Here is a 27,790-nt window from a genome sequence, read left to right as displayed (position 1 = left end):
ACTTGATACAATAAATTTTTATATTTGATCAAGATTTTTAGATACTTTAGGGAAGCAGCGCCACCTACTTCAACTGAGAAAAAAATTTTCTCACCTTGAGAAAATTTTTCTCCTGAATATTTGATGCCCATTTTATATTATTTTACCGTGCAATTATAAATATTGAATGAAAAAAAAGATTCAATATTATTCGATCTTCCCATTTGACATTTTAATCAATAAAAATATTAATGAAAATTTACTTCTATCTTTATATTTAATTTTTTGGAGCAAGAGAGAAATTTTCTCAAGACAAGAAAATTAACTTCTATCGACCTAAATTTTTTGGAGCTCAAGGCTGAATTTTCTCAAAGCAAGATTTTCTTGACTTAAATAAATTTTCTTGGATCAAGATACTTCTTAAAGCAAGAGAATTAATTTTGTTGGAATAAGTGAAATTTCTTCTCAAAAAAATTTTTCTTTCCCAAGAAAATAATTAGGAAGAAATATTTTGTTGGCTCAAAACCTTTTTGTCCACTCAAAAACTTATCTCGACTCAAGAGTCAAAATCTTGAGTCAAGAAAAAAATTCTTGAAACAAGAAAACTTTAGACCAACAATAATTTCTTAACTCAAGAATTTATTCTCTTGACCCAAGAAAATAATTTTCTTCAAAATAGTATTCTTGGTTCAAGAGTTTGGCTCTTGAGTCTAGTTAATTTTTTTATCATGTGTATTAATATATTGCAGGTTAATTATTTTTAAGTTAGCCTCTTAAAAATCCAACAGTTTCTCAACAAAACCACTGTTTCTTTTACTTCTCCTCCAAGAGTTAAGAGTTTGATGATTAGATAAGCCGAGGAGGAATTTTATGAGCAGTAACGAAGACATTAATTGTCGGATTATCGGTACTGTTGACTCAACCCTGAGATCGAACGTGAGCTGCAACCACAGGGATGATGTGTACTAAATATCCTGATCCCCAGATATGATATCGAGGAAAACAAGGTACACATATTCCTTGCTATTGAATCTAACTCTCAGATTTGTAATGTATTTACGTATGTATGTTAAATTTCTTCTTCGATCTCTAGTTATTATAATTCAGGCCCTCAATATCCACCCACGGTGTGTGACAAGAAACACTTGAGTTGATACGTATTAATTAAATGGCTCATTTTGATCGAGGATAAAAAAAAGCGGTACCTTGTTAAACGCCCATCGTCAACTAAATGTCTCTCCCAACTGGTGGTCCAGCGGCTGGAGTCTGTTGGATTATATTCTTCCTGTCTTTCAGCCAATCAGCTGGCAACCATTCACGCCCACTGGTAGCTCTTGAACAAACCACGCCCCGGGGGCTGTTTCTTCCCCACTTTTCAGTATTTGTAACCACAGTTTACAGTAGGTACAGTAGGTACAGTAGGGGAACTAAACAAGTTACTTTCCGAGGTACCGATCTCCCCACTTATTGGCTCTACACGAGCCGCTCTGTTAAGCCGGTAATTTTCTCAAACACTAGCAAGCGTTCAAGCCAGAAGCATCTCCGTGGTTTTACGCTTAAATTAAATAGTTTCTCTTGTCATTATTTATTATCATTAATTTATATAAATATTATAATTACCTGGAATTTAGTGTCAGTGCTTGTGGTTTAATTAATAATTTTATTTGTAAACTTTTAGAGCAAGGATTCTACCCAAGGATTTTTTGAGTGTTCTGTGAAGAAATATATGACAGACATTAATTAATTTTTTTATAAAAAAGTGAAAATTTATAAAAATTGTAAGTGAAAATTTTTAGAAGCTTTTTATTGTAATTAATTAGTTAAAAAAATTTTTTTTAATTCACAGCGGCTAACTTCAGTATCATAAAAAAATATCGGAGTGACTAATTAATTAATTAATTAATTATAAATATCCAGGATAATTTTATTAAAGATTATATGTGATTGAACTTCAGAGTCTGGATATATAATAGTGCTACAAGATAATTATTTCTTCGAAATTCAAGTGATTGATGATATTAATTTTACGTACAAATTTTAGGAACAATTTCCTTAAAGCACGATACATAGATTGATTAGATTCGCAAAAGAGAATACAAGTAATAACTTGGGATTAGAGTTATAAAAGATATGACGAAACAAAAGCTAGCCTGAAAGGTGGAATTTTATTTAGTTATTTAGAGCAAAGTTATTTCTTCTTAAGATTTCTTCACACAAGAACATATAATGTGATTAATGATAATAATAAGTGATAAAAAATTTTTAACTACCTTGAAGATGTCATTAAAAAGTGAAAACTCGCGGCTTAGTCCGGTAACTAATTTGGTGTTAAATTAATGTTAATTAATTTAAGATTCCGTCGGAAGAAATTTTAATACTAAGACAGTGAATAGTCTAAGTATTATTTAATTTAATTGGCCATGAAGTCGCAAATAATTGCCGCGATTTAAAATTAATTCAAAAATTTTAATATATAAATTAGTGTGTTAAACACTTAATTATTGAATTAATTAATCATTACCAAATAATATAACAATGAATAGATATTATGATTATAAAAACAATTGATACTAAGCAGTTAAAAGTTCTGTAAAGAGTTACTTGGTAACGTCGTACAAGAAGTAAAAGAAACAATTAAGCGTACGATGATGCCGCTGGCACCGACGCCAATAGTCCCGGTACCTTCTAAGCCGAAAATCGGGTTCAGTATTGACTCGATAGTGGGAGGAGGAGGAGGAGGAGGAGGAGGAGGAGGAGGACGGGAAAATAGATTGGAGATCGAGAGGGATGGAAGCCCGATGGAAGTTGTGGAAGGTTCCTCTTCGCCGAGACTAAGAAGAGTCACCAGGTCTCCCGGTGCGCATTCTGAAGGCTCCGACCGTCCATTGTCCAGAAGTTCTTCTGTGGAATCTTACCCGTCGAGGCTGAACGGTCATCCGCACCCGGCCGCGCGGCACCACCATCATCACCATCTGCAAGGATTGACTCACCTGGACTATAGCAGGACTCAGAATAGAAGTCACAGTGGCGGCTCAACGCCTAATAACAGTCCGAGTCCGCCTCACAGGATTTCCCATGGAGATTCTCCGGTTGGAGCACATCCTCAGCCGCCTCCTGGAGTCGTCAGGCCTAGTCCGAACTATCTAGGGCCGCCTCCTGGGGCGGCTACTGCTGCTGCCGTCGCTGCGGAGCAGATCAAGTCTTTGTATGGCCTCCAGGCGGGACACGGTGGACCTCAAGGACAATCTGAGTATCATTCTCAGCAATTTGCTCTGGCGGCTAATTTAGCCGCGGCGCAGAACTTCCAGGCTTCGAATCTTGCGCTTGCGTTACAAGCGCATCACGGTGCTGCGCCGCATGGCTCGCCGCATGGACCTTATCCTCATGGAGCCGCTTCGGGAGGCCCCCATCCGCCGCCTCATCCTCATCAGCCTAGGGACAGCTATCCGCTTTTTCCCTGGTTACTTTCAAGACATGGAAGGCTTTTTCCTCACAGGTTTCCTGCAGGTAATTAAATTAATTAATTTTTTTTATAGTTTATTGTTGGTAGAAAAATTAAGAAGAAATTTTAACATTATTTTTTTGATTCAATAAAATTTAAAAAATTATTAGAGACTTAATTGCACTGTACTTTCTTAAATATTGAAGTTTTTAGAGATATAAGCTCATATCGATGTAAAACTCGTCAAGAGCTTTCATTTGATTACCCACATGCATTTTTGATATATTTTTCATGTATACATATATATAAATATATAAAATATATGAAATATTGATGTGGGTATTCAAATGAAAGGTCTTAATGAGTGTAATATCGAGATGAGCTTATATCTTTTAAAATATCAGTAGCTCACAAGATACAAGGTAGTTTCTTAATTATGTTAAATTGCACTGTACTTTTTTAACTATTGATGTTTTTAAATTAAAGATATAAGCTCATCCCGATGTTACACTTATCAAGAGCTTTCATTTGAATACCCACATGCATTTTTGATATATTTTTCATATATAAATATATATAATATATATAAATATATAAAATATTTGAAAAATTGATGTGGGTACTCAAATAAAAGGTCTTGACGAGTGTAACATCGGGATGAGCTTATATCTTTAAAATATCAAATAGTTCACAAGATACTAGGTAGTTTCTTAATTATGTTAAATTGCACTGTACTTTCTTAACTATTGATGTTTTCAAAGTTATAAGCTCATCTTGATGTTACACTCATCAAGAGCTTTCATTTGAGTACCCACATGCATTTTTGATATATTTTCCATATGTACATATATATATAAATATATAAAATATATGAAATATTGATGTGGGTACTCAAATGAAAGCTCTTGATGAGTGTAACATCGGGATGAGCTCATATCTTTAAAAATATCATTAGTTCACGAGATACAAGGTCTTTTCTTGTCAAGACTTCAAAGATACCAAATTTAACCATAAAACCTCATTTTATTATATAAATACACTGGCCACAAAATTTTGCTTATTCTCTTAATAACATAGATGATTTTAATGAATCAAAACTTCTTCTCTTATATAACAAGTTATTTTTTTTTTATCAAAATACAATAGTATATTATAAAATAAATAATAACTAAAAGTGTCGCTACAATTAAACGCTCCAAGTTTTATTTAAAGTTACGCAATGTTTCGTAATTGAGATTTTGTAACGACCGCTGACCCTATCGGCTTTCTTTGTTCACAAGTATTCTATTCCTCTCTCGCTATCGCACCGTACAACATTGACCACCAAACACTATCGATTAAGTCATTAACCCGGTTAATCCACGACACTTTTAAAGAATTACTAATTGCCGGTTTAATTACCAAATTAATTAGATTTTTATTTCTTTTTAATGCATCCGCAATCGGTTTTATTGCGTTATTTATTTTTTATATTATTATTATTATTGTAATTATTATTATAATTATAATTATAGACACATGTAATACGTTGATAATACTTGACAAGTATATTTTTTTTATATTCACCAATAGTTTGTCAATTGTCAATAGTTTGTTATCGTATTTGCTAATTGTCTAGTTATCATCATCGCCATTAAACAGTTATTAACGATCATTATTATACAAACGTCACCTTCACACGTGGCGACTATATTACTGGTTGTAATAGTTTAATAATTTTAATTGTTTGATAATTTAAAAAAAATTTTTCGCTTATCAGACACCAAGTAATTCTATTAGTTATAATTTTACAATGTTTAAAATTTTTATGGTAATTTTACAAAAATTGTGTTAAAAAAAATATTTTGCCAAAATTTCAATTGATTATTTTGTAATAATTCAAAATTTTAATTAAAATTATCCATAAAAATTTTTTAATTACATTTTTTTACGTCTAAAAAAATTATTAAAATTCTAAATTAATTTTAAAATTAAAATATTAAAAAATTTTACTCATAATTTAGTAAAAATATTATTTTATATAAATTCTTTTAGAAAAAATATTTTGCCAAAATTTTTATTTGTAATTTTGTAATAATACAAAATTTTAATTAAAATTATCTATAAAAATTCTTTAATTACATTTTTTTACGTCTAAAAAGTTATTAAAATTGTATTATAATTCTAAATTGATTTTAAAATTAAATTATTACAAAATTTTACTCATAATTTAGTAAAAAAATTATTTTACAAAAATTAGGTTAAAAAAAAATATTTTGTCAAAATTTTAATTTGTAATTTTGTAATAATACAAAATTTTAATTAAAATTATCCATAAAAATTTTGTAGTTACATTTTTTCACGCCAAAAAAAATTATTTAAATTCTATTAAAATTCTAAATTGATTTTAAAATTAAATTATTACAAAATTTTACTCATAATTTAGTAAAAAAATCATTTTACAAAAATTTTAATTTGTTATTTTGTAATAAATCAAAATTTTAATTAAAATTATCCATAAAAATTTTTTAATTACATTTTTTGCGTAAAAAAAAATTATTTAAATTCTAGATTAATTTTAAAATTAAATTATTAAAAAATTTAACTAATAATTTAGTAAAAAAAATGATTTTCCAAAAATTTAAAACATTGTAAATAAAAAATTTTTTAATAATTACACTAATATAAGTACTAAGCCTCCTGAGAAAGGCCAATAAATCTACGGACTTGGTGTTCTGTTTCATTGACCCAGTATCTGGGTGAAACGTTTACTATTTAACTAGCTCATAATATTATTACATTAATTTATATGAGTAAATTAAAGATCATAAAGTTTAAATAAATTTGCATTGGTTAGTATTACTAAACTATTATAATTATAATAATAATAATAATAATAAAAATAAAAATAAATACAAGTAACAAGTATCGTTAGTGGCTGGAATAATCGTCTATTGTTAAACTTGGCAATTAAAATGTACTAATTTCATTTAATTATTGTTTTATCTTAAAAGCATATTTGTCGAGTCGGAATCATAGCTTCCCCGGTTATCATTGTTACTATTGTTATTATAAACTATTACCATTATTATGATACGATAACCGATAACGAAACGAAGTAATCATTTATTTAAAAGTAATGTAAACAATTATCATATATATTATATAATAGTGTCGTAGTAAACCAATTACGTTAATAAACATTAACATTTCATCGAGTTTATAGACTCCAGGTCATTAAGTCATAGTGTCACGATATCAGTTATTGATATTGGAATATAATTCTCCACGATTTGCAACTATAGATCGGAAAAATACTCTTTAATTAATGGTATCAATAAAAAGTCATTTTAAATTTTATAATCTATCTTGATAATGAGAGAAGAAATTTAATTAATAATAGTTTTATTTATATTAACTGTTAATTTAATTTTTTTAAATTACACTGATAGAAGGATTTATTTGTATTAAAAAAATATTTGTTAATAGTTAACAAATCATTTATTAGAGACTATTTTTTAGTATCAAACAAATATTTCTTAGTATTTAAAATGATTTGCTTGTATTTAATAAATCAGATATTCATTTATTAAATATTAATAAATCTTTTTAAATACTAAGAAATATTTGTTAAGGACTAAAAAGTGGTCTCTAATAAATGATTTGTTAAATATTAACAAATATTTTTAACTATAAACAAATCCTTCTATCAGTGTAGTTATTTTTTATTTTACTTTATTTATTTCCCAAAAATATGTATATAGTTGTAAATATAACTATATATAATCCCTATATAGACAAATGGTTGTCTGTACATACACTGAGAGACAATTTTATTTAATAGTAATAAAAAAGTTTATTTGGACTTGAAAAGAAAACTTAGTTAATAGTTATAAAATTATATTCCATATGAATAAAATTTTATTCCATACACGGAGAAAATTTTATAGTATATATTTCAAGCCTTATTTTATTTTGTATTTATATTATTGCTCTAATCAGGTCTAAATTCTTATATAATTAATTGAAATCAGGATTTTTTAGACCAAAATTATATTATGTTTTTTTATTCCATTTATTTTAACATGCGACGTTTGGTCAGTTATATTCTGACATCATTAAGAACCTTAAAATTTTACAATATTAAAACACATAGTCCTTAATTTTTAAAAATTACTTTTAAATATATTCAAAAACCTCGTAAACAATATGTTTAAAAAACTAATCAATTATTTTCTAGTTAATATTGATAAGTAATAAATTATCAACAATACCCTTCAAATAAACACAAAGTTTCAGTTTTTGCTTTTTGGAAGATACTTTAAGGTGCCCTTTTGGAAGAAAATTTTGAGGTAAAAAAACGTCGCATGTTAAAATAAATGGAATAAAACAACATAAAATCATTTTGGTCTACAACATCCTGATTTAAATTAATTATTTTGTATTAAATAACTGAGATTGTGTTATTTTAGAAACTTAGTTGATTTTGTGTATTTGTTAACTATTTTTTCATTTTAACCTTGTTCGTCTTATTAATTTCCGCTAATTCTTTATATTCAGTTGGCAAAAGATTAAAATATTTTGTATGGACTTGTACTATATCTAGAATTGAAAATTTATGATTTATAAATTTTTAATTTAAAATTAAAAAAATAATTGTTTAAAAATACAGTTAGCGCAGTAAATAATTGAAAATGAAAACCGCTTTGTATTTTGTATGACAAGACAATCTTTAGCTTCACAAAAGCGGGTTAATTGGCATTGTTAAAATGTCGTTTACCCTCGAGTACGCTCCACGGGATGTCTGATGCTCACGATAATACTCTTATACCATTTATATATATATATATATATATATACTTTATATTTCTATTATAAAGTAGTTTCACACTTTTTTAATCCTCGATTTACTATATTGTTGGGATGACATCCCGCCTGCTGGCTTGTCTTTTTATTGTAGTATAGTCAGAAAAAACTTTTTTGTTAATGTGACTTTTCATGGGTTTTCTTGAATTCCGTATTCTCTTCAATAAAAAGTTCTTTTTATATCTAAAAAAAAGACCTACATTATCAACACTAGAACTTTTAATGGACGGAACAAATATAAAAAGAATTAATGAAACTTATCAATTTACCGAACAAGAAAATTTAATTAACGATTTTCAATTAAGTTCCACTGCAAGGCATTCAATAGCTAATTTAAAAGGAATTTAGTTGATTAATTGGATATTTAGAATTTTATCAGCTTTACAAGCATGATCATCTGAAGAGATTGCTTCTAATGAATATTAAAGTTAATAAGAAAATTTAAAACCTTTTATTGTTTTAATAGTGTTAGATAATTAACTTAGCAATTGGCGTGAGTTATTAATCATCTTTCTTGTATAAGAATTCAAAGCCGCTTAAATTTCGGTTCCAAGCCGCCTTGCGGAGGAACGGTGTACTATCTTCGACCAATAGAAACTCAGGATTTTAAAACTCCCGCCCTCTAGCGTTGTTCCATTGAAGTTATTCCGAAAATTATTAAATTATTTTGTTTAACTTTGAATAAATGGCTTGAAGTATATAATTAATTTTTTTTAAATAAATAAAAAAATTTCTTTTGATAAAATTTAAATGATAAGAAGCAAAAGGTGTGCAGTATAATGTCAATAAATAAAAAAAATGTCAATTAACCACAAAATGGATTTCTCTGTGAAGTAAAAACAAAATTAATGGGAGACTAACGTTACCTCAATGTTTTCAAGTACATAAAACAACATTTCGCAATCGATCAACCAGAAATAAGTATATATATTAGCATTATACATGTGATAAAGCACTCACGCGATTTTCTACAACATTTAACGTCGTTGCAACTCGTGATCGCATTAAGAGTCTCAGCTCAGACCTCTGCGTCCAAGTAATAATAATACTAATGACTTGGACGCGAGGAATTTCTTAAAATGCATGTGTCCGATACGAGTGCAGTACAACGATTAATTAAAAAAGCATTAAGCCACTAAAAAATATTTATGAAACTCAACTAACAGTTGTTACCGTGTTAGGAAATACGTCAATCCTGCTAAGTATATCCTCTAACTTCTCTTTTCAAAGTTGTATTATATTTATTTATACTTCACTCAAGAAGAAATCGAGATAATTTCATATGTTACATCGTTTAGTATTATTTTTGAGTAATTCTAGGCTCCTTTGGGCGTACTCATAGTTTTTCATATAATTACTACCCGTCATTATTTTGTTTCTCTTCGCTTGCTGTCTCTGATAATTTGTAAAACTATTAAAATTTTTTCAAAATTACTATTATTTCATTTTTTGTTCTTCACATATACTTATACATGTAACACTCAAAAGATATGTGTGGTAAAAATTCAATATGGCTCAAGTTGTATTTTTAAAATATTACAGACATTTGTTTCAAATTAGCAGTGACTTTTTTCAACTGAAATTTCAATTTCTTTCTTCAATTAAATTTAAATCGTATAATTTACAAAAATTAGTATTGTAAATTTTTAATTTGCAAGGTGTGTGTATATTTATGAGTTAAGTTTTACTAAAGTGATCATAAAAATTAGTACTTGCCAATTGAAATTGTTCTAAATATTTTTTCACAGTATCTCATTTCTTCAATAAAAATATTTTATTTAATTATTTATTTCAGCCATAAGGGCCCAGAAATAGGACTGAGTACATATATCCTTGCATAAACTTAATTTTATTACATTAAATTTACTTATTTTAATTTAATACAATGCGTAGAATTTTCTCTATATAAATATATCTTTTCTGTTATTATATACTTATATTTGCACTTCATAAGTTCTGTCTATAGTCTTTTTAAATTTTATATCTTCTTGGTATTTACACTGCCCACCTTTAAAATATTTAATTATTTTTTTTATTTATTGAAAAGGCTCTAGAACGTAGTTCTCTAACAATCAGGAGCAAATACAGATATACAGAGCATACATCGGCTGCCCAATTTCAAAATACAGTAACTAATATTTAAAAATTTTTATTATTTAATAAAAGTTTGCCTGCGAAATTGATGAAAAATTTGATTTATGAATAGAAAATATTTGAATATAAATATTTTTAAGAAAAAATACTTGAAATTAAGGTTTAAAAGTTATAAAAAATGCAGCAATATTAAAAAAAATTAGGTATAAAAATTTTGCAGTTACTAAGTGTTTTAAAATTGAGCAGCTAACATAATATCTTACACAGAAAAAAAAATGTTCTTGAATCAAGTATATAATTTTGAAGAACTTAATATTCTTGATTTAAGTAAATTTTACTTGATTAAAGAATTTTTCGTCTTGATTCAAGACAATTACCCTCTTCAAAATTATATTCTTGATTTAAGAATTTTTCTCTTGAATCGTTAATTTTTTTTTCAGTGTAAAAATTAGGTACAAATCAATATAATATCAAAGTCAAAAATTGCTAATAAACTATTATCAAACAACCAGAATAGGTTCTTATAATATTAATAGGTCTCTCAACGTCAATTTTATCATAGTAATATCAATTAATTAATCAAAATTAATAATGAATGCTGAAATAAAAACAGTTTGATGAGAATAAAATTAGCGATCTGAAAATTTTTGAAATTTTTATAGCAAATCAATTATAATAATAAATATTTTTAAAATTTGCACTTGTAAATTTTTTTTTTCAAAACATCGACGTTTTAATTAGAAAATTGTCTAAGTATATTTTAGAGAATCTTCCATTTGTATGAAAAAAACAATTAGTTCAAAATTTATTATCACTTTAAAAAACAATTTAATATCTAATAAAGCTATAATATTTTGGTTAGAATCATTCAAATAATTTATAATTGAACTAAGGTAAAAGCCCCAATTATTGACGCTATAAGAGACAAAGTTATGATTTCATTTTTTTTAAGCAATCAAATATAAATATCGATGAATTTTGTTTGTGGTAATGTCTTCAGTAATGTTTTAACTAATCAATTTCTTTTTTTAAAATGATAATCAGTGATATTTACTAATTAATTTTAAATAATTAAATAGATGATCTGGATACACCAATTATTGACGGGTTAAAAAACTGATTGATCTAATTATTGACGTACCGTAACCCCAATTATTGACGCCCCTACTGCACATGCGTCGAATCATATAGTTATATTGATATATAATCATATATGACTATATATGATTATATATGTAATCACATATATAATTATATACAATTATATATAATCATATATAATTATATACAATCATATATAATTATATATGACTATATATGGAGCAATATACAGCCAAGCAAGATTATATATAGTTCCATATATAATTATATATAGTTATATATAATCATACATGATTATATATGGAATTGTATATGAGGTCATATATAATTATAAATGACTATATATGGAGCAATATACAGCCATCCAAGATTATATATAATCCCATATATAATTATATACAAGTATATATAATTATATATGCTTATCTATAATTAACATATATAAAAATTTTTTCTTTGAAAAAAATTTTTTTGGTAATCACAAAAGTATAAAATGATGTTTATAATTACGTTTAAATAATTCTGAAATACAAAATTTGTTACATTTCCTATGAGATGTTTTGGTCTGCTCTGCTACTACCTAATAGTAAAATCATTATTTATTTTATTATTTAAATAAGTGTTATATTATTATGAAATTCGGTCAAATAAATAAATTATGAATTATGACTATCCAAATATATTTTTAAATCAATTTTTATATTATATTTATGATAAACCCATATGATACATTATGTAGATCATAGAATCATTGTCATCTAAGACAGCAGCACAGAGCAGACAGAAACTTCAAGACGCACGGAGATCACTAAAGTTAAGCAGCATTGAGCAGGGTTAATAGATGGATGGGTGACCGCTGGTGTTATAGCCGTAAAATTATAGCTAGATATTTTTTTTTGCATTTTAATTGGTTACAGAGAATTGCGTAGGACCATATTAAATACTCTATCCATAAAATTAACCCAATAATTAATTAGATGTAATAAATATATAATTAAATATTGTTATATATTATTATATATGATTAGATATGGTTATATTTGGTCATTTTTCATATATAACCAATTTATATATAAATATATATAATTATATATAAATATTTTTTCTCGGGACCCCAATTATTGACGCCCCTACTGCACATGCGTCGAATCATTTGGTTATATTGATATTTATCAAAAACTTGATATAAAGTAATCAATATTATTGAAGTTAATTAATAATAATTTCTATGAATGAATAATTATTATGAAAAATATAACAATTTATTTAAAAACTTATTTAACACTAAAACACGCCGAGTTATCCACTCTTATAATTTAGATGAAAAATATGAAAATATACACAATAAGACAAACTATTCGTAACGTGATTGGTCAAATATATCATAAGTATGAAAATATAGATAACTCCATACTAAATTCACACGCGCGCTTGCGCGCGCAACGTATACTAGTTTGACAGTTAAAAGCCTTGAATATAATCGCGTATATAACGTATTTTATACTTAAAAAAAAAGGCGTCATAGCGCTGTCGACTGGCTGTCAATATGGGATTCACCATAAAAATTATGAACTAGTGATTGACTCCCATTATTTAAATATCATAAAGCATACAATTAATTTCGATTATTTAATTTTATAAATATTTCATATATTGTTAATTAAAAAAAAAAATAGATCATATAATTACATGAAAAAATTAATTTAAACTCGGCAGTTAAAAAAAATGCTTTTCTAACCAAAGTTGTTAAGAAAATAGACGCTCGTAAGCTGATTTGATGAACTGGTGCTAACTTTATTTTTTTTTTAATAATTAATATTTAATATTTTGAACTGAATGTGATTTTTTTCAATTTTTTAATTAATTAAAATTTAATAAAAATTTATTTGATCGTTATTCTTATTACAGATAATTTAATATATTTAAAAATAATTTAGGGTGTCAATATTTAGACCCCCGTCAATAATTGGGGCTTTTACCTTATTGCTACATCAAGATGTTAAAATTTTTAATTTTTTTCATAATAATTTATTTGTTTATGAAAATTAATTCAACACATAATTTTTGTAAAAAAATTGACATTTAGATGTTTCCCTCATGGTTTTGGAAATGCCGTAAAGATTCGGTATTTATACGATATAAATGCTGTATTTTTACCGTAATACTTCAGTTATTTTAGCCAGTTTTTTTGTCGAATTATTATGAAAAAATTACGAAATAAATTCAGAATATTTATGGCAATACAATAGAAAAGTTTCGGTATATTTACAGCATTTAAACCGTAAATATACCGCATATTTACTGTATATCTGCGGCATTATTGCAGCAAAAAACCGGAAAAGAAGATCCCTACTTTCTATTATCGGCAAAATACCAAAAATATGCTGCTTTACTACTATTTTTCAATAGCTTGAAATTTTTTTTTATAATATTATAAATTATCGTGAATTATTTTTAAAAGGTTGATAAACTAATTTCTCGATTGTTATTATTATTATTAATTTTTTTTAGTCTAGACCGGGATTCGAACTCAGATCGTTTAGTTACGCGCCGAATGCTCTACCAGTTGAGCTATCAGAGACACTATCCATATCTAATTACTCAGTCACCTAATAAGACTCACCGAGTAATAAACACAGCCGTCCATCTTACGGTAGAAAGGATTATATCTTTAATTAAATCAGTATAAACGCGGCAAAATTATAGTATATCTTTGGTATTTTTACCGTAGAAATACGATTTTATTACTTTAAAGTTATAGTTAATACATGGATTTTTTACGGTAAAAGTTCTAGAGTTTTACAGTAATTTTATAGTATTATTTCTGAACTTTGCAGCAAAAGTACGGTAGAAATGCTGCATAACTACAGTAAAAAAACTGGCCAAAATGACCACAGAAATACCGTATTATTTCAGAATTATAACGGTAAATTTACAGTAAACGCATTAATACCGAAAATTTACGGTATTTCAAAAACCGCGAGGGTTAAAAATACAATTTAAAAAAAATAATTTTTCAGATCAAATTTGTTTATCAAATAAAATTGAAAACTAGTCAAATGTCTGGTAATTTAACTGTAATTAATTTTATTAAAAATCTACAAATTTTTTAATTTCAGTATCATTTATTTTGAAACTAAAATAATATTTAACGACAGCAATGATAATAAACTCAGCTACTGAATCTAACTTTTTTTCACTTAACTTCACCTTTCTTGAATAAAATTTAATTAAACTATCGCTAAACGCATAAATTAACCAAACAATTAATCACATAATTAATAATATTCATATAAATTGCTTAATACTTAACTATTTATAATCTCTACAATATATATAATTGAAATTAAGCATACAAGTGAAATATTACCTGCATCGACGTTTCTTAACCATCAATAAATCTTCCATTAGACGTAAATTAATATCTGTGTGCTCCCAGCCAATTATCGTTTTTCTAGTATGTAACCTTAAAGAAACAAACACTTTAATAAGTAAAAAATTAAAAAACTTCTCGACTCACCTTAATATAATTATCCCTCGTGATTTGAATAATAATAAAGAAGAATATATCAGCGATTACAATCAATGATTATCAATTAGTGACATATAATTTTTTTTCTTGCTTGGACGACAATAATAATTCCTTTTTATTTATATATAATAAAATTTGTTATTTATAGTTTGTAAAAAAGTTGTCGGGCTGAAGTTGTGCGTATTTATCGTAATTCCTTTCCGTTATTACTCGCAGCGTGTATCTCGAACGACTTCCGGCGTCGCTGGCGCGTGTATCGGACGATCGACAGGCACCTTTCGAGGTAGAATACTCAATTAGGTAGTTACAATAATACTCCCGCGCTCGCGCTACATGCACCTCTTTTCAACCTTATTATATACCTTATATTTACATGCGCCCTATACTAATTTTAATAATAATAATAATGACGACAGTAACTTCACAAGTAATAATAATAATAATAACTATTGAAGATAATCACATGGTACATGTATTAAGAAGTATAAAATACAAACTTTTTTTGGCCAATCGAGTTGATATTTATAATAAATTAAATTATTCACAAGTCATCCATCAATTATCTTTTACGTTTTTTATTTACAAATGGCTATTAATTTCTTCATTAATATTTATTTTTGATGACAAGCTTGTCATAAAAATAGTATTATTAAGTACACATTGTAAGTAAATAATAATAATGAAAAATATTGAAGTTAACAGACATTAGAAATTTTTTTAGAGTTTTATAATGATAAATTTTGAAAAATTATACGTGGAATTTTATTGGTCAAAATAAAAAAAAACTAGCAACCTTGCAGTCACTATGTGACTTCCGTCACTTGTGAACTATAAATAAATAAAATTTTGTATTATTAAAAAATTACTTTGGTTAAATTGCAATGTACTTTCTTAAATATTGATATTTTTAAATATATAAGCTCATCTTGAGGTTACACTCATCAAGAGCTTTAATTTAAGTACCCACATGCATTTTTGATATATTTTTCATATATACATATATGTAAAAGATATATATACGAGAATTTTATATATTAGATATAAAATATATGAAGGATTGATGTGAGTACTCAAATGAAAAGTCTTGATGAATGTAATGTCAAGATGAGCTTATATCTTTACAAATGTCAATAGTTCACAAGATATTTGTTAAAATGCCCTGTACTTTCGTTACTAATGACCTTTTTAAAGATATAAGCTCATCCTGATGTTACACTCATCAAGAGCTTTCATTTGAGTACCTACATGTATTTTTGATATATTTTTCATATATACATATATATAATATATATCTAATATATAAAATTCTCGTAAATATATGAAAAATTGATGTGGGTACTCAAATGAAAGGTCTCGATGAGTGTAATGTCGGGATGAGCTTATATCTTCAAAAATGTCAATAGTTGAGAAGATACAAGGTCATTTCTTAATTATTGACATTTTTAAAGATACAAACTCATCCCGACGTTACACTCATCAAGAGCTTTCATTTGAGTACCTACATGTATTTTTGATATATTTTTCATATATGTACATATATATAATATATATGTAATATATAAAATTCTCGTAAATATATGAAAAATTGATGTGGGTACTCAAATGAAAGATCTCGATGAGTGTAATGTCGGGATGAGCTTATATCTTCAAAAATGTCAATAGTTGAGAAGATACAAGGTCATTTCTTAATTATTGACATTTTTAAAGATATAAGCTCATCCCGACGTTACACTCATCAAGAGCTTTCATTTGAGTACCCATATGCATTTTTGATATATTTTTCATATACACATATATATAATATATATAAATATATGAAAAATTGATGTGGGTACTTAAATGAAAGGTCTCGATGAGTGTAACATCAGGATGAGCTTATATCTTTAAAAATATCAATAGTTCACAAGATACCAGGTAATTTCTTAATTATGTTTCTAAAGATAGAGCATTTTCGAATGCAGCCTAAATACTTATTATAATAAATTGACTATTGGTGAGAATGATAAGAAACTTTGAAAAGGCACAAATTCAAATCAAGACCTTTGCAATAACACAAAATTTTTTTCTCTCTTAATAATATAGATTATTGAACGTCGGCTAATTTTACTATAAATAAAAAAAACTGTCAGCTAACTTAAGAATATATATTTACCATTAATAATAATATTATACTTATTAACATTAATAAAAATATTTTTTTGTTTTTAATCACTAGGTCCAGACATACCAGGATTTCTCCTCCAGCCATTTAGAAAACCCAAGAGAATAAGAACAGCATTTAGTCCGAGTCAGTTATTAAAACTCGAGCATGCTTTTGAAAAAAATCATTATGTTGTTGGAGCTGAGAGGAAACAACTTGCGCAAGCATTATCTTTGACCGAAACTCAGGTAACTAAAACTATTAATATGACTAAATTAAATTAACAATCTTTAGAAAGTATAAGAAAATTTTATAAAAATACCTTAAAAAAAATTCCATCTTTAATTAAGTTCCTGCAGGCGTTAATTACCGAGTACGTATTATATATTATATGTAATCCATCCAGCTAATTAACTATTAAAATATATTACACCTCAAGACGTTTTGTATAATTGCATTGCGCAATAAACCAGAATGGTCTACTTAACAAACAAAAGAAACTAATTGAAAGATAATATTTAAGTTGCAGAACAAGTGGACAATAGCTTAAGTAATTATTAGTTATATATTTAATATATATAAGGTTATTAGTTGGTACTATTTAGAATTGGATACGTTATAGTTGAATGAGTTTTATGCCGTATTAAATTAGTACTCGATTAAATTAACTAATCTCACTTTTATCATTACAAATATCAATTTAAATGAGTATTATTATTATTATTACTATTATATGATATATTAAATTGGTTTGTGTACAAACGGACATAATTAATTTGATTTAAAAGGCAAAACACAAAGCTCAACGACAAACAAACGATAAAGATTATTTTACGGACAGTTGGGTGATGAGGTAATTAATTAAAATGGAAATAATGATGAGGCAAAAAATATAAACTCGGAAAAAAGGTGATTACACGTATTATATAGTAATATGTGAGGCTGTGAATACCTAAGGTGTATAAATCATGTTGTACAAGTGTCGTCGTTTCACTGGCATGGGTTTATGTTCGTAGAATAGTCCTCCTCGTTACTTTATACTGTCGCAAACTATATACTTATAATCATAAACATCAAGCATTTTGTACGAAGCGTAAATCAACTACTTAATCGCTTCTAATTCTTTTTTTTTTTTTTAAATAAATTTACTTATTACTGAGTTTTAGTTTGTTTGGGTTATTTGACAATATTATCTTCGAGTTAACAAGTCGAACAATACACTGAAAAAAATTTAAGTTCAATTGAATCAAGATGAATAATTATAAAAAATATTTGTTAATATTTAACAAATCATTTATTAGAGACGATTTTTTAGTATTTAAAAAGATTTATTAATATTTAATCCAAACAATGCATTTTAAATACTAAGAAATATTTATTTGATACTAAAAAGTGGTCTCTATTAAATTATTTGTTAATTATTAACAAATATTTTTTTAATACAAATAAATCCTTCTATTAGTGTATTTTTGAACTAAGAAAATAATTTTGAAGAGTTTAATTGTTTTGAATCAAGACAAAAAATTCTTGAATCAAGTAAAATTTACTTAAGCCAAAAAAAATTTCTTACACGGAAAAAAAGTGACTTTAAAATCTCATCAGGTGATACAAAAATTGTATCACTTGTGGTCCACAGAAGTGATCCTAAATTTAAATCACCTGGTGATACAATTTTCGTATCTACACTGATAGAAGGATTTATTTGTATTAAAAAATATTTGTTAATAGTTAACAAATCATTTATTAGAGACGACTTTTTAGTATTAAACAAATATTTCTTAATATTTAAAATGATTTATTTGTATTTAATAAATCTGATATTCATTTATTAAATATTAATAAATCTTTTTAAATACTAAACAATATTTGTTAAGGACTAAAAAGTGGTCTCTAATAAATGATTTGTTAAATATTAACAAATATTTTTAACTATAAAGAAATCCTTCTATCAGTGTACACTGAAAAAAAAATTAACTTGATTCGAGAAAAAAATTCTTGAACCAAGAAAATAATTTTGAAGAGGGTAATTTTTTTTAATCAAGACAAAAAATTCTTTAATCAAGTAAAATTTCCTTAAATCAAGAAAAATTTATTAGTTCAAGAATTTTTCTACTTAAATCAAGAAGATTAAGTTTTTCAAAATTATATACTTGATTTAAGAACATTTTTCTTTCTGTGTAATATATTTTAAATAGGATTAACTTGACGCTGATAAATATACCCTCAAACCTTGAAATAAATTCTTTAAGACAATATTCTTTTAGCATTGAACACACGGAAAAAAGAAAACTCGAAAAATTACAATATAAATAGTAATAACTGTCCCGTCATATTCAAAACTAGAAAAATTACAGTTCGAAATAACATTTTTCTAAATTCAAACATTTAATGTTAATTTTCAGAGTTTTCAATCTAAATGTTACATTCTTCAATGTAATTCTTATAAAATCTGTAATAATTACAATTTGAAACTGTAATTTTTTCAGTTTTTATCACGGAGCACTACTTTATATTATATAATGTAATTTTTCTTGTTTCCGTGAATACAAAATCATCGGCCATGTTGTTTTCACGTTTTTTTATAACAAATTCTTAATAAATAAAAAAATACATACGACACGAAACATTAACAACAATTATAACCATAATTTACTTCACTGTGATGTAGAACCTCAATTCTAAGCTTCAATTCAAAACTAACACCACTCGTACAATTGAATTTTTACATCATTTGGGGTGCAACTTTTAAATCATCTTTTTTCCGAATTTTTCTACTCAAATCAAGATAAAGTTCTTCAAAATTATTTACTTAATTCAAATAAGATTTTTTTTTTGTGTAAAATTATTCCTTTCATCCATTAGAATCTAAAAATAATAACAATTTAAATTTAAATTTTTATATAAAAATTTGCTTACCAAAATATCAATTTGTTAAAAGAACAAGGTTAGTTTTACAGGTTAAGTGACAATGATTGCGGCGAACAAGTTCCGCGCGTGCGCAGAAAGACATTAACTCTGATTTAAAAATTAAGCCATTAAATATATAAAGAAGAGGTTGTTTTTACTTGTATTTTCTTCATTAAAAACTAGTAGACCAAAGTTATGGTTTCGAGAAACTCGATAAAGATCGGCACGTGGTTTTTTTCCTGAAACTAGAAAAGATTTCTCGGTTATTGACTTATTAAACGGAACTGTGTAATATAAAGTATCCCAGATGTCGGACATTAGATCTAGAATTAGTATTCACAAGTAACTAATTCAGAATTACGACTTTTTGTTGAGAGTGAATGTTAATATAACATAATAAAATAGTACGAATAAGTAGTTGTTAAAAATAAAAGTATAAGTATGCAAAAAGGCGTGCAATTTATTTATAAATATATTTATTGGTGTTGCGACGAACATATAAGTTGGTAACTTGCGAATCATTACGTTGCCACGTACGTTAATGGAAAAGTTTGCATATTATGCAGGACGCGTACGAGTCTCTATGCATAATAAGGCGCATCGTTGCTCGACTGGGAATTAAGTTAACACTGCCATTAATCAGTGCTCTTACAAATTACCTCGATTTTTTATTTAACAGTTCAAAATTATCCGGTGGAGCTTATTGATATTCTCAATTCGCGGGAATTTTTGATAATTAATTTAAAAGCGCCTGAAAAATTTATTTTAAAAATAAGATTATTAAAAAGAAATAAAATAACCATTAGATAGTTAAAGGCTTCTATCCTTTTCTTTGTTTTTAATTGAAATTTATTTAATGATACGTGTAATAAAATACGGGTTTCATTAAAAAAAATTCTATAATTAGATTTGAAATTATTTTTCAAGTTTTATTATCTGACAAATAGTTTTTTGAACTTTTGAAGAAATAACTTTAATTAATTTTTAATATCTAATTGCTTGTATATTTTGTTGATTATTATTACGAGCCTTGTAAAAAAGAAACGAGTTTGTTAATACTATTTTATTTGTCAGTGATAACAGTAATTACTAATAAGGAAAAAAATAAAATAATTATTTATAATTAATATATGTTTTTTCGTTAGAATGGGGTAATTGTGTCAATTAATATTTAGTTGTGTATCCATTTTCATAATAATTTTTTAAATTATTAAATTTCATAAGTTAATTATAAAATATAAATAAAGTAGAATCAATTTATTAAATTTTTCCAGAGCTAATTCTCAACAAATTCAAGTCCAGTTTTTTTTATTAAAAAAAAAATTTCTTATTAATTAACAAGAAAATATTTTGCTTCATATTTTATTGTCAATTAATTACGACATATTTTTTTTAAACTACAATTAAAATGATTAAAATTTTTCTCTATTACCCGTTTACATAAATCACGTAAATTGTCTTTGTCTAAGGTTGACAAAAAAAATTTATTAACGCTTGTTAAGTTTATGCAAACAATTTTTTGTCTCACGATTTTTATTGTCTTATAAACAAGTCACGGTAATTAACAATGAATATTTAATTAACAAAAAGAATTATTTTAATTGTTCAACTGAATGCGCGGAAGAAAATAAATTCTCGTCTAAACTAACGCAAATTTAGTCAGATAATTAAATGAATAAAATATAACTCAAACAAACCTGCAGAAAAATTGATTGAATTTTTCTAATCCATTTTTCATTTCTATGGTCTAATATTGACATTTTTTATACATTAGAGTTTACCCTAGTAGAAATAATAAAATTTTGACTCGATTTAAACCAGTAACTGGCTAGAAATTTCGAGTAAGAACTAGAAATCGCGCCACCTACAACTCAGTCGTAAACATTGTCATACAAGGAAATATTTATTTATTTATTGAATTTTTATCAATCGTTGACTTATGTTAATTTGTTAATTGTTTATTTTATTGTTAATTTGTTAAGTCCGCTTAACTTACTTCTCCTTAAAGCGTTCTTACTTCACGTAATAATTACCGTAACTCCTATTCTTTCCCGCTTCACAGTATTATTTATATTGCACTGATAAAAGGATTTGTTTATAGTTAAAAATATTTGTTAATATTTAACAAATCATTTATTAGAGACCACTTTTTAGTCCTTAACAAATATTTCTTAGTATTTAAAAAGATTTATTAATATTTAATAAATGAATATTTGATTTATTAAATACAAACAAATCATTTTAAATACTAAGAAATATTTGTTTGATACTAAAAAATGGTCTCTAATAAATGATTTGTTAACTATTAACAAATATTTTTTTAATACAAATAAATCCTTCTATCAGTGTGGTAAAAATGCTTACCGTAAGATGGACGGTGTGGCTTAATGTATATAGAATAAGCGAAAGGAAATTTAGTATAGACCGGATAGCTCAAATGGTAGAGTAGCCGACATGTCTTCGGAAGGTTCTGGGTTCGAATCCCAGTCCGAGCTATCTAATAATTTTTTCTCGCATATTCTATAAACTCACATTAAGATGATCCTCTCCACATTCCTTTCTCAATCCTTTCCTACCAATATCCTGTTACGTGAATGTGGAACGCTTCACGTAATAATTACCGTAACTCCTATTCTTTCCCGCTTCACAGCATTATTTATATTTGTAAAATCCGGTCTATACATATTGAAAAAATTTAAGAAGATTAAATTGTTAATTTTTTTAAACAAATCTTTTCACATCGACGTTCTAATCAGCAAATTGTCTAACTCTATTTTAGAAAATCTTGCATTAGTATGAAAAAACAATTAGTTCAAAATTTATTATCACTTTAAAAAAAAATTTAATATCTAATAGAGGTATAATATTTTGGTTTGAATCATTTAAATAATTTATAATTAGACTATTGCTACATCAAAATTTTAAAAAATCACACTCCAAAAAATAAGGAGAGACCAATTGCTAATTAGACCGTCGATATTTCTGATCGACTGAGAATTTTGATAACCTCAAAACTTTCAATTCAAAATTGAAAGTTTTTTCAAAGCCGTCATGTTTTATTGGAGCTCTTATGAAACTGGTCAGCTACTTGACAGAAACTCGATATTGTACTGGCCAGTTTCTGGTTAAAGTCTATAGTTAAACTGGCTAGTTATTGGCCAAAAACTCGATTTCATTTCTACTAGGGTTTTTTCAAATTTATTGTTTTTAATTGTTTTATTAAAAAGTTAATTTTTTTATTTATTAAAGAAGAGAAAAATGATAATTTCATATTTTAAAGATTAACAAAAATATATAGTTTATGCGTTGAGATTTATCAGGATTCTAAAGAATGGAAAAATAATTAATTTATTAAATTAAATTGAATTAGTCTGATTACTTAGACTCTTTGGGCCGTTGATTACATAGGTCTTGTTGGACCTTGTGGTGCTTAGAAGTCTATTCTTCTAAACAAATCTTTTGAAATTTCTGTTAGACTGAGAATTTTTATAACCTTAAAACTTTCAATTGAAAATTGAAAGTTTTTTCAAAGCTGCACGGAAAAAAGAAAACTCGAAAAATTACAGTTTGAAATAACATTTTTCTAAATTCAATTTTTTAATTTAATATTCAGAGCTTTCAATGTAAATATTACATTCTACAATGTAATTCTTATAAAATCTGTAATAATTACAATCTGAAACTGCATTGATAGAAGGATTTATTTGTATTAAAAAATATTTGTTAATAGTTAACAAATCATTTATTAGAGACCACTTTTTAGTATTAAACAAATATTTCTTAGTATTTAAAATGATTTGTTTGTATTTAATAAATCTGATATTCGTTTATTAAATATTAATAAATCTTTTTAAATACTAAGAAATATTTGTTAAGGACTAAAAAGTGGTCTCTAATAAATGACTTGTTAAATATTAACAAATATTTTTAACTATAAACAAATCCTTCTATCAGTGTGTAATTTTTCCAGTTTTTATCACGAAGCGCCACGTTGTATTATATACTGTAATTTTTCTAGTTTTCTTTTTTCCGTGCGCCATGTTTTAGGTTAGTTACTGGCCAAAAACTCGATTTCATTAATACTAGGGGTATTTTAAGCCTTATTTTATTTTGTATTTAGTAACTAAAATGGTGTTATTTTAGAAACTTAATTGATTCTGTGTATTTGTTAACCATTTTTTCATTTCAACCTTCTTCATCTTATTAATTTCCACTGATTCTTTATATTCATTTGGCAAAAGATAAAAATATTTTATAGCAACGTATTATAAACTTTTACAATATCTATTTAGAATAAAAAATTTATGATTAATAAATTTATAATTTAAAATTAAAAAAATTATTCTTTAAAACTACAGTTAGCGCAATAAATAATTAAAAAGGGTAGTTTTAATTCTAAAACCGTAATAACCGACGGGCATACCTCGAAATTATATAAAAACAAAATTACCGCTAATGAATAATTCAACCTGACATTTAAATAATCAAAAATCCATCAAACCCCAAGTACTTATTACGCAGATGCACATCAAGATGTACTCACTTAAAATTGCATTACTTTAAATTAGGAGTTAAGCTAAAAACATTGACAAAAACTTGATCTTCGTTTATCAAAAGTTGAATTCCTCAATTCCTGAAACTATAAAGATTTTATAATGTCATTATCATCAAAGAACCTGTCTTATCATCTTAACACCGCTATAAAAATTTTATAGCTTACATACTTAAGTATACAAATACAGATATGTTTATACATACCCGTTTAATTTCCGTACAACTGTTATTGGTTTATTGTGCGTAAAGCCCCTTAAATTCGCCAGATAATTTAATTTTATTTCTCTTAACCACTTATCCGTTCTCGAATGTATCTCCGATGGATCTGACAGAACAAACATAATTTCCCGTGTTGATTATATATCACACACATAGGGTGCATCGATGTCGTCAATTTTATCCTAAGCAAACAGGCTCGAAGAACGCTCCAAGCATAATGGCGTCACTCTCCTAGTATAGGGATTCTATCTATATGTTATATATAATTCCCATTATACACATATATATCCATTTATATTTATATATATCCATTCACCTTGGCAATATCGCGTTATTAAACGCGTTCACAATCGAAAAATAATATCGACAGTTTATTTAACATCCAACACCATCTCCAAGAGATTAAAAAGGTTTTTAAGTGTAACTTACCACTGAATATAATTCTATCAACAATCCAAGGGATTTATAACTTAATCCAACTAATTAAAGATATCTTCGTTGTATAAATTTCATTTCCCAAATAAAATTAATTATACGCTTTTTAATTAGCATATTCTTCACCAAAAAAAGGAAAAAAATATATTAATAAAAAGAAGAAGAAGAATATAAAAAAAAAAGATTATAGAGAAATAAAAATTAATGAGCAGACACGATGTCATGGCAGATGTTTATTGGAAATCGAGACACATCTCGATTTGGTCTCGCCCTTGTGAGAAAACGATATCTTGCGCTGGATGTTCACACTCGGTTTACCTATAAGGTCCTTGCCTGTCACTTAGCGCAGTCAAAGACATGCTTTCAATTACATGAAATGCCGCCTTCTTCTCATGCACTCATGCACTCATGGAACTGTTCGAGTTATCCACTGTTTGAGTTTCTGGATGGACACAAACTGATACATATCTTTACCGTAATAAATAAATTAAAAAAAGAAAAAAAAACTAAACCTACGGAGACTAGTTTTGAATATGGCCGTGGTATATTCGGTATAAAGTGTCTTGATCCTCCGACAAAATATCTCAGAGACTAAATATCACGCAAAATTCATGATAAAAAGGTACAAGATGGTAACAAGCTTATGTGTTGGTCTATTGTTGAATAAACACATAAAAACTATGATAAAAGTGTACAACATAGTAAATACGTGGTGTGAATATTTGTTGAAATGCCATTAATAAGTGTTAAAATGAAATTGATCAGCAATATCGAGTAAGAACTAGAAATCGCGACACCTACAACTCAATCGTAAACATTGCCATACAAATTAATATTTATTTATTTATTGACTTTTTATCAATCATTGACTTACGTTAGATTTAATTGTTAATTTTTTTAAACAAATCTTTTCATATCAACGTTCTAATTAGCAAATTGTCTAACTCTATTTTAGAAAATCTTCCATTTGTATGAAAAAACAATTAGTTCAAAATTTATTATCACTTTAAGAAACAATTTAATATCTAATAGAGGTATAATATTTTGGTTTGGATCATTTAAATAATTTATAATTAGACTATTGCTACATCAAAATTTTTAAAAATCACCCTCTAAAAAATAAGAAGTTAGATTAATTGCTAATTAGACCGTCGATATTTCTGATCGACTGAGAATTTTGATAACCTCAAAACTTTCAATTCAAAATTGAGAGTTTCTTCAAAGCCGCCATGTTTTATTGGATCGTTTATGAAACTGGCCAGTAACTTGACAGAAATTCGATATTATACTGGCTAGTTTCTGGTTAAAGTCTACACTGATAGAAGGATTTAGTTCTATTTAATAAGATTTAGTAACAGATACTAAATGATTTGGTAACAAGCCTTTCATTACCAAATATTTAGTAATAGTTACCAAATCATTTGTTAAAGCTCATTTAGTTCTACCAAATAAATATTTCGTAGTATTTAACAAATGATTTATTGCTGCGCAATAAATCGTTTATTGGTATCAAAGAAATTAATTTTTTAACTAATTTTAGCGTGTAACCTAATTTTTTAACTTAAAATAAATCAAAATAATTAAAATAAATAATTTTAAGTAAAAATATAAGGTATTATAAAGAAAAGAATCTCATTAAATTATAGATTTTTGTTTGAGACATTTATAAAATTTAAAATTAAACAAGTTTTTAACATATCAATAATAGACTAATTGAAAAATGTTAACTATACTCCACTGAGAAAAGACATAAATAGAAGACATTTATTGGGAGTATGTGTGTTTTTAAAGGTTTAATAAATCTCCCAAAATCGAGCTGAATAAAATAATCTAAGTCAGTGAATAGGTTATGTATCACATAAACATTGGAATTGAAGCTTAGCCATCTACCGACAATACTCATCAAAGAAATATTTAGTACCTGTTATTAAATATTATTTGGTGGAAATAAATATTTATTTCCATGTAATAAGGCTTTGTTCATATGAAGAAATCATTTATTAAACTGTAACAAATAATATTGATGGGTACAAAATATTTGTTTCTTCCAAATAAATGAATAAAAATTTTGTTACTAAATCAGTTTAGTACTTCATACTAAATCCTTCTATCAGTGTAGTATTTAACAAATAATTTATTGGTACTCAATAAATCGTTTATTGGTATCAAAGAAATTAATTTTTTAACTAATTTTAGCGTGTAACCTAACATTTTAACTTAAAATAAATCAAAATAAATAATTTTAAGTAAAAATATAAGGTATTATAAAGAAAAGAATCTCATTAAATTATAGATTTTTGTTTGAGACATTTATAAAATTTAAAATTAAACATGTTTATAACATATCAATAATAGACTAATTGAAAAATGTTAACTATACTGCTCTGAGAAAAGACATAAATAGAAGACATTTATTGGGAGTATGTGTGTTTTTAAAGGTTTAATAAATCTCCCAAAATCGAGCTGAATAAAATAATATCCAAGTCAGTTAATAGGTTATGTATCAGATAAACATTGGAATTAAAGCTTAGCCATCTACCGA

The 27,790-nt window shown here is 26.3% G+C and overlaps 1 protein-coding gene and 3 long non-coding RNA genes across 8 annotated transcripts in view; 1 reads left to right on the top strand and 3 right to left on the bottom strand.

Moving 5' to 3' along the window:
- The first annotated feature begins 1,851 nt into the window (after positions 1-1,851).
- LOC123271439 (homeobox protein EMX1-like) overlaps positions 1,852-27,790 on the top strand; it is a 29,702-nt gene continuing 3,763 nt past the window's right edge. Inside the window, exons 1-3 of one of the 2 annotated variants that reach the window (XM_044737771.1) lie at positions 1,852-2,377; positions 2,601-3,486; positions 17,209-17,381. In XM_044737771.1, coding sequence (XP_044593706.1) covers positions 2,625-3,486; positions 17,209-17,381 — 1,035 coding nt within the window. In that variant the 5' untranslated portion in view covers positions 1,852-2,377; positions 2,601-2,624. Of the gene's footprint in view, positions 2,378-2,423; positions 3,487-17,208; positions 17,382-27,790 lie in introns of those variants that run through there. The other variant, XM_044737772.1, reaches the window with a different exon arrangement.
- LOC123271444 lies at positions 8,246-8,914 on the bottom strand. The gene is made up of 2 exons (XR_006510876.1): positions 8,536-8,914; positions 8,246-8,449 (listed from the first exon to the last, which is right to left on the bottom strand). It is a non-coding gene; the product is annotated as an uncharacterized LOC123271444 (long non-coding RNA).
- On the bottom strand, positions 9,044-18,383 carry LOC123271441. 2 transcript variants are annotated; one of them, XR_006510871.1, is made up of 4 exons: positions 18,086-18,383; positions 14,832-14,927; positions 9,739-9,842; positions 9,044-9,677 (listed from the first exon to the last, which is right to left on the bottom strand). It is a non-coding gene; the product is annotated as an uncharacterized LOC123271441 (long non-coding RNA). The 2 variants fall into 2 exon arrangements; XR_006510872.1 differs by lacking the exons at positions 9,044-9,677; positions 9,739-9,842 and adding an exon at positions 10,986-10,997.
- Positions 20,056-25,394, bottom strand: LOC123271440. Of its 3 annotated transcripts, none has more exons than XR_006510870.1 (3): positions 24,799-25,232; positions 24,584-24,679; positions 20,056-20,285 (listed from the first exon to the last, which is right to left on the bottom strand). It is a non-coding gene; the product is annotated as an uncharacterized LOC123271440 (long non-coding RNA). The 3 variants fall into 3 exon arrangements; XR_006510869.1 differs by having other exon boundaries at positions 20,260-20,285; positions 24,542-24,679; XR_006510868.1 differs by lacking the exon at positions 20,056-20,285 and adding an exon at positions 25,243-25,394 and having other exon boundaries at positions 24,458-24,679; positions 24,799-25,044.

The sequence above is a fragment of the Cotesia glomerata genome, linkage group LG9 (assembly GCF_020080835.1).
Source record: "Cotesia glomerata isolate CgM1 linkage group LG9, MPM_Cglom_v2.3, whole genome shotgun sequence".
NCBI lineage: Eukaryota > Metazoa > Arthropoda > Insecta > Hymenoptera > Braconidae > Cotesia > Cotesia glomerata.
Note: the sequence above shows the minus strand (reverse complement) of the source record. Positions and strands in the feature narration are given on the sequence as shown.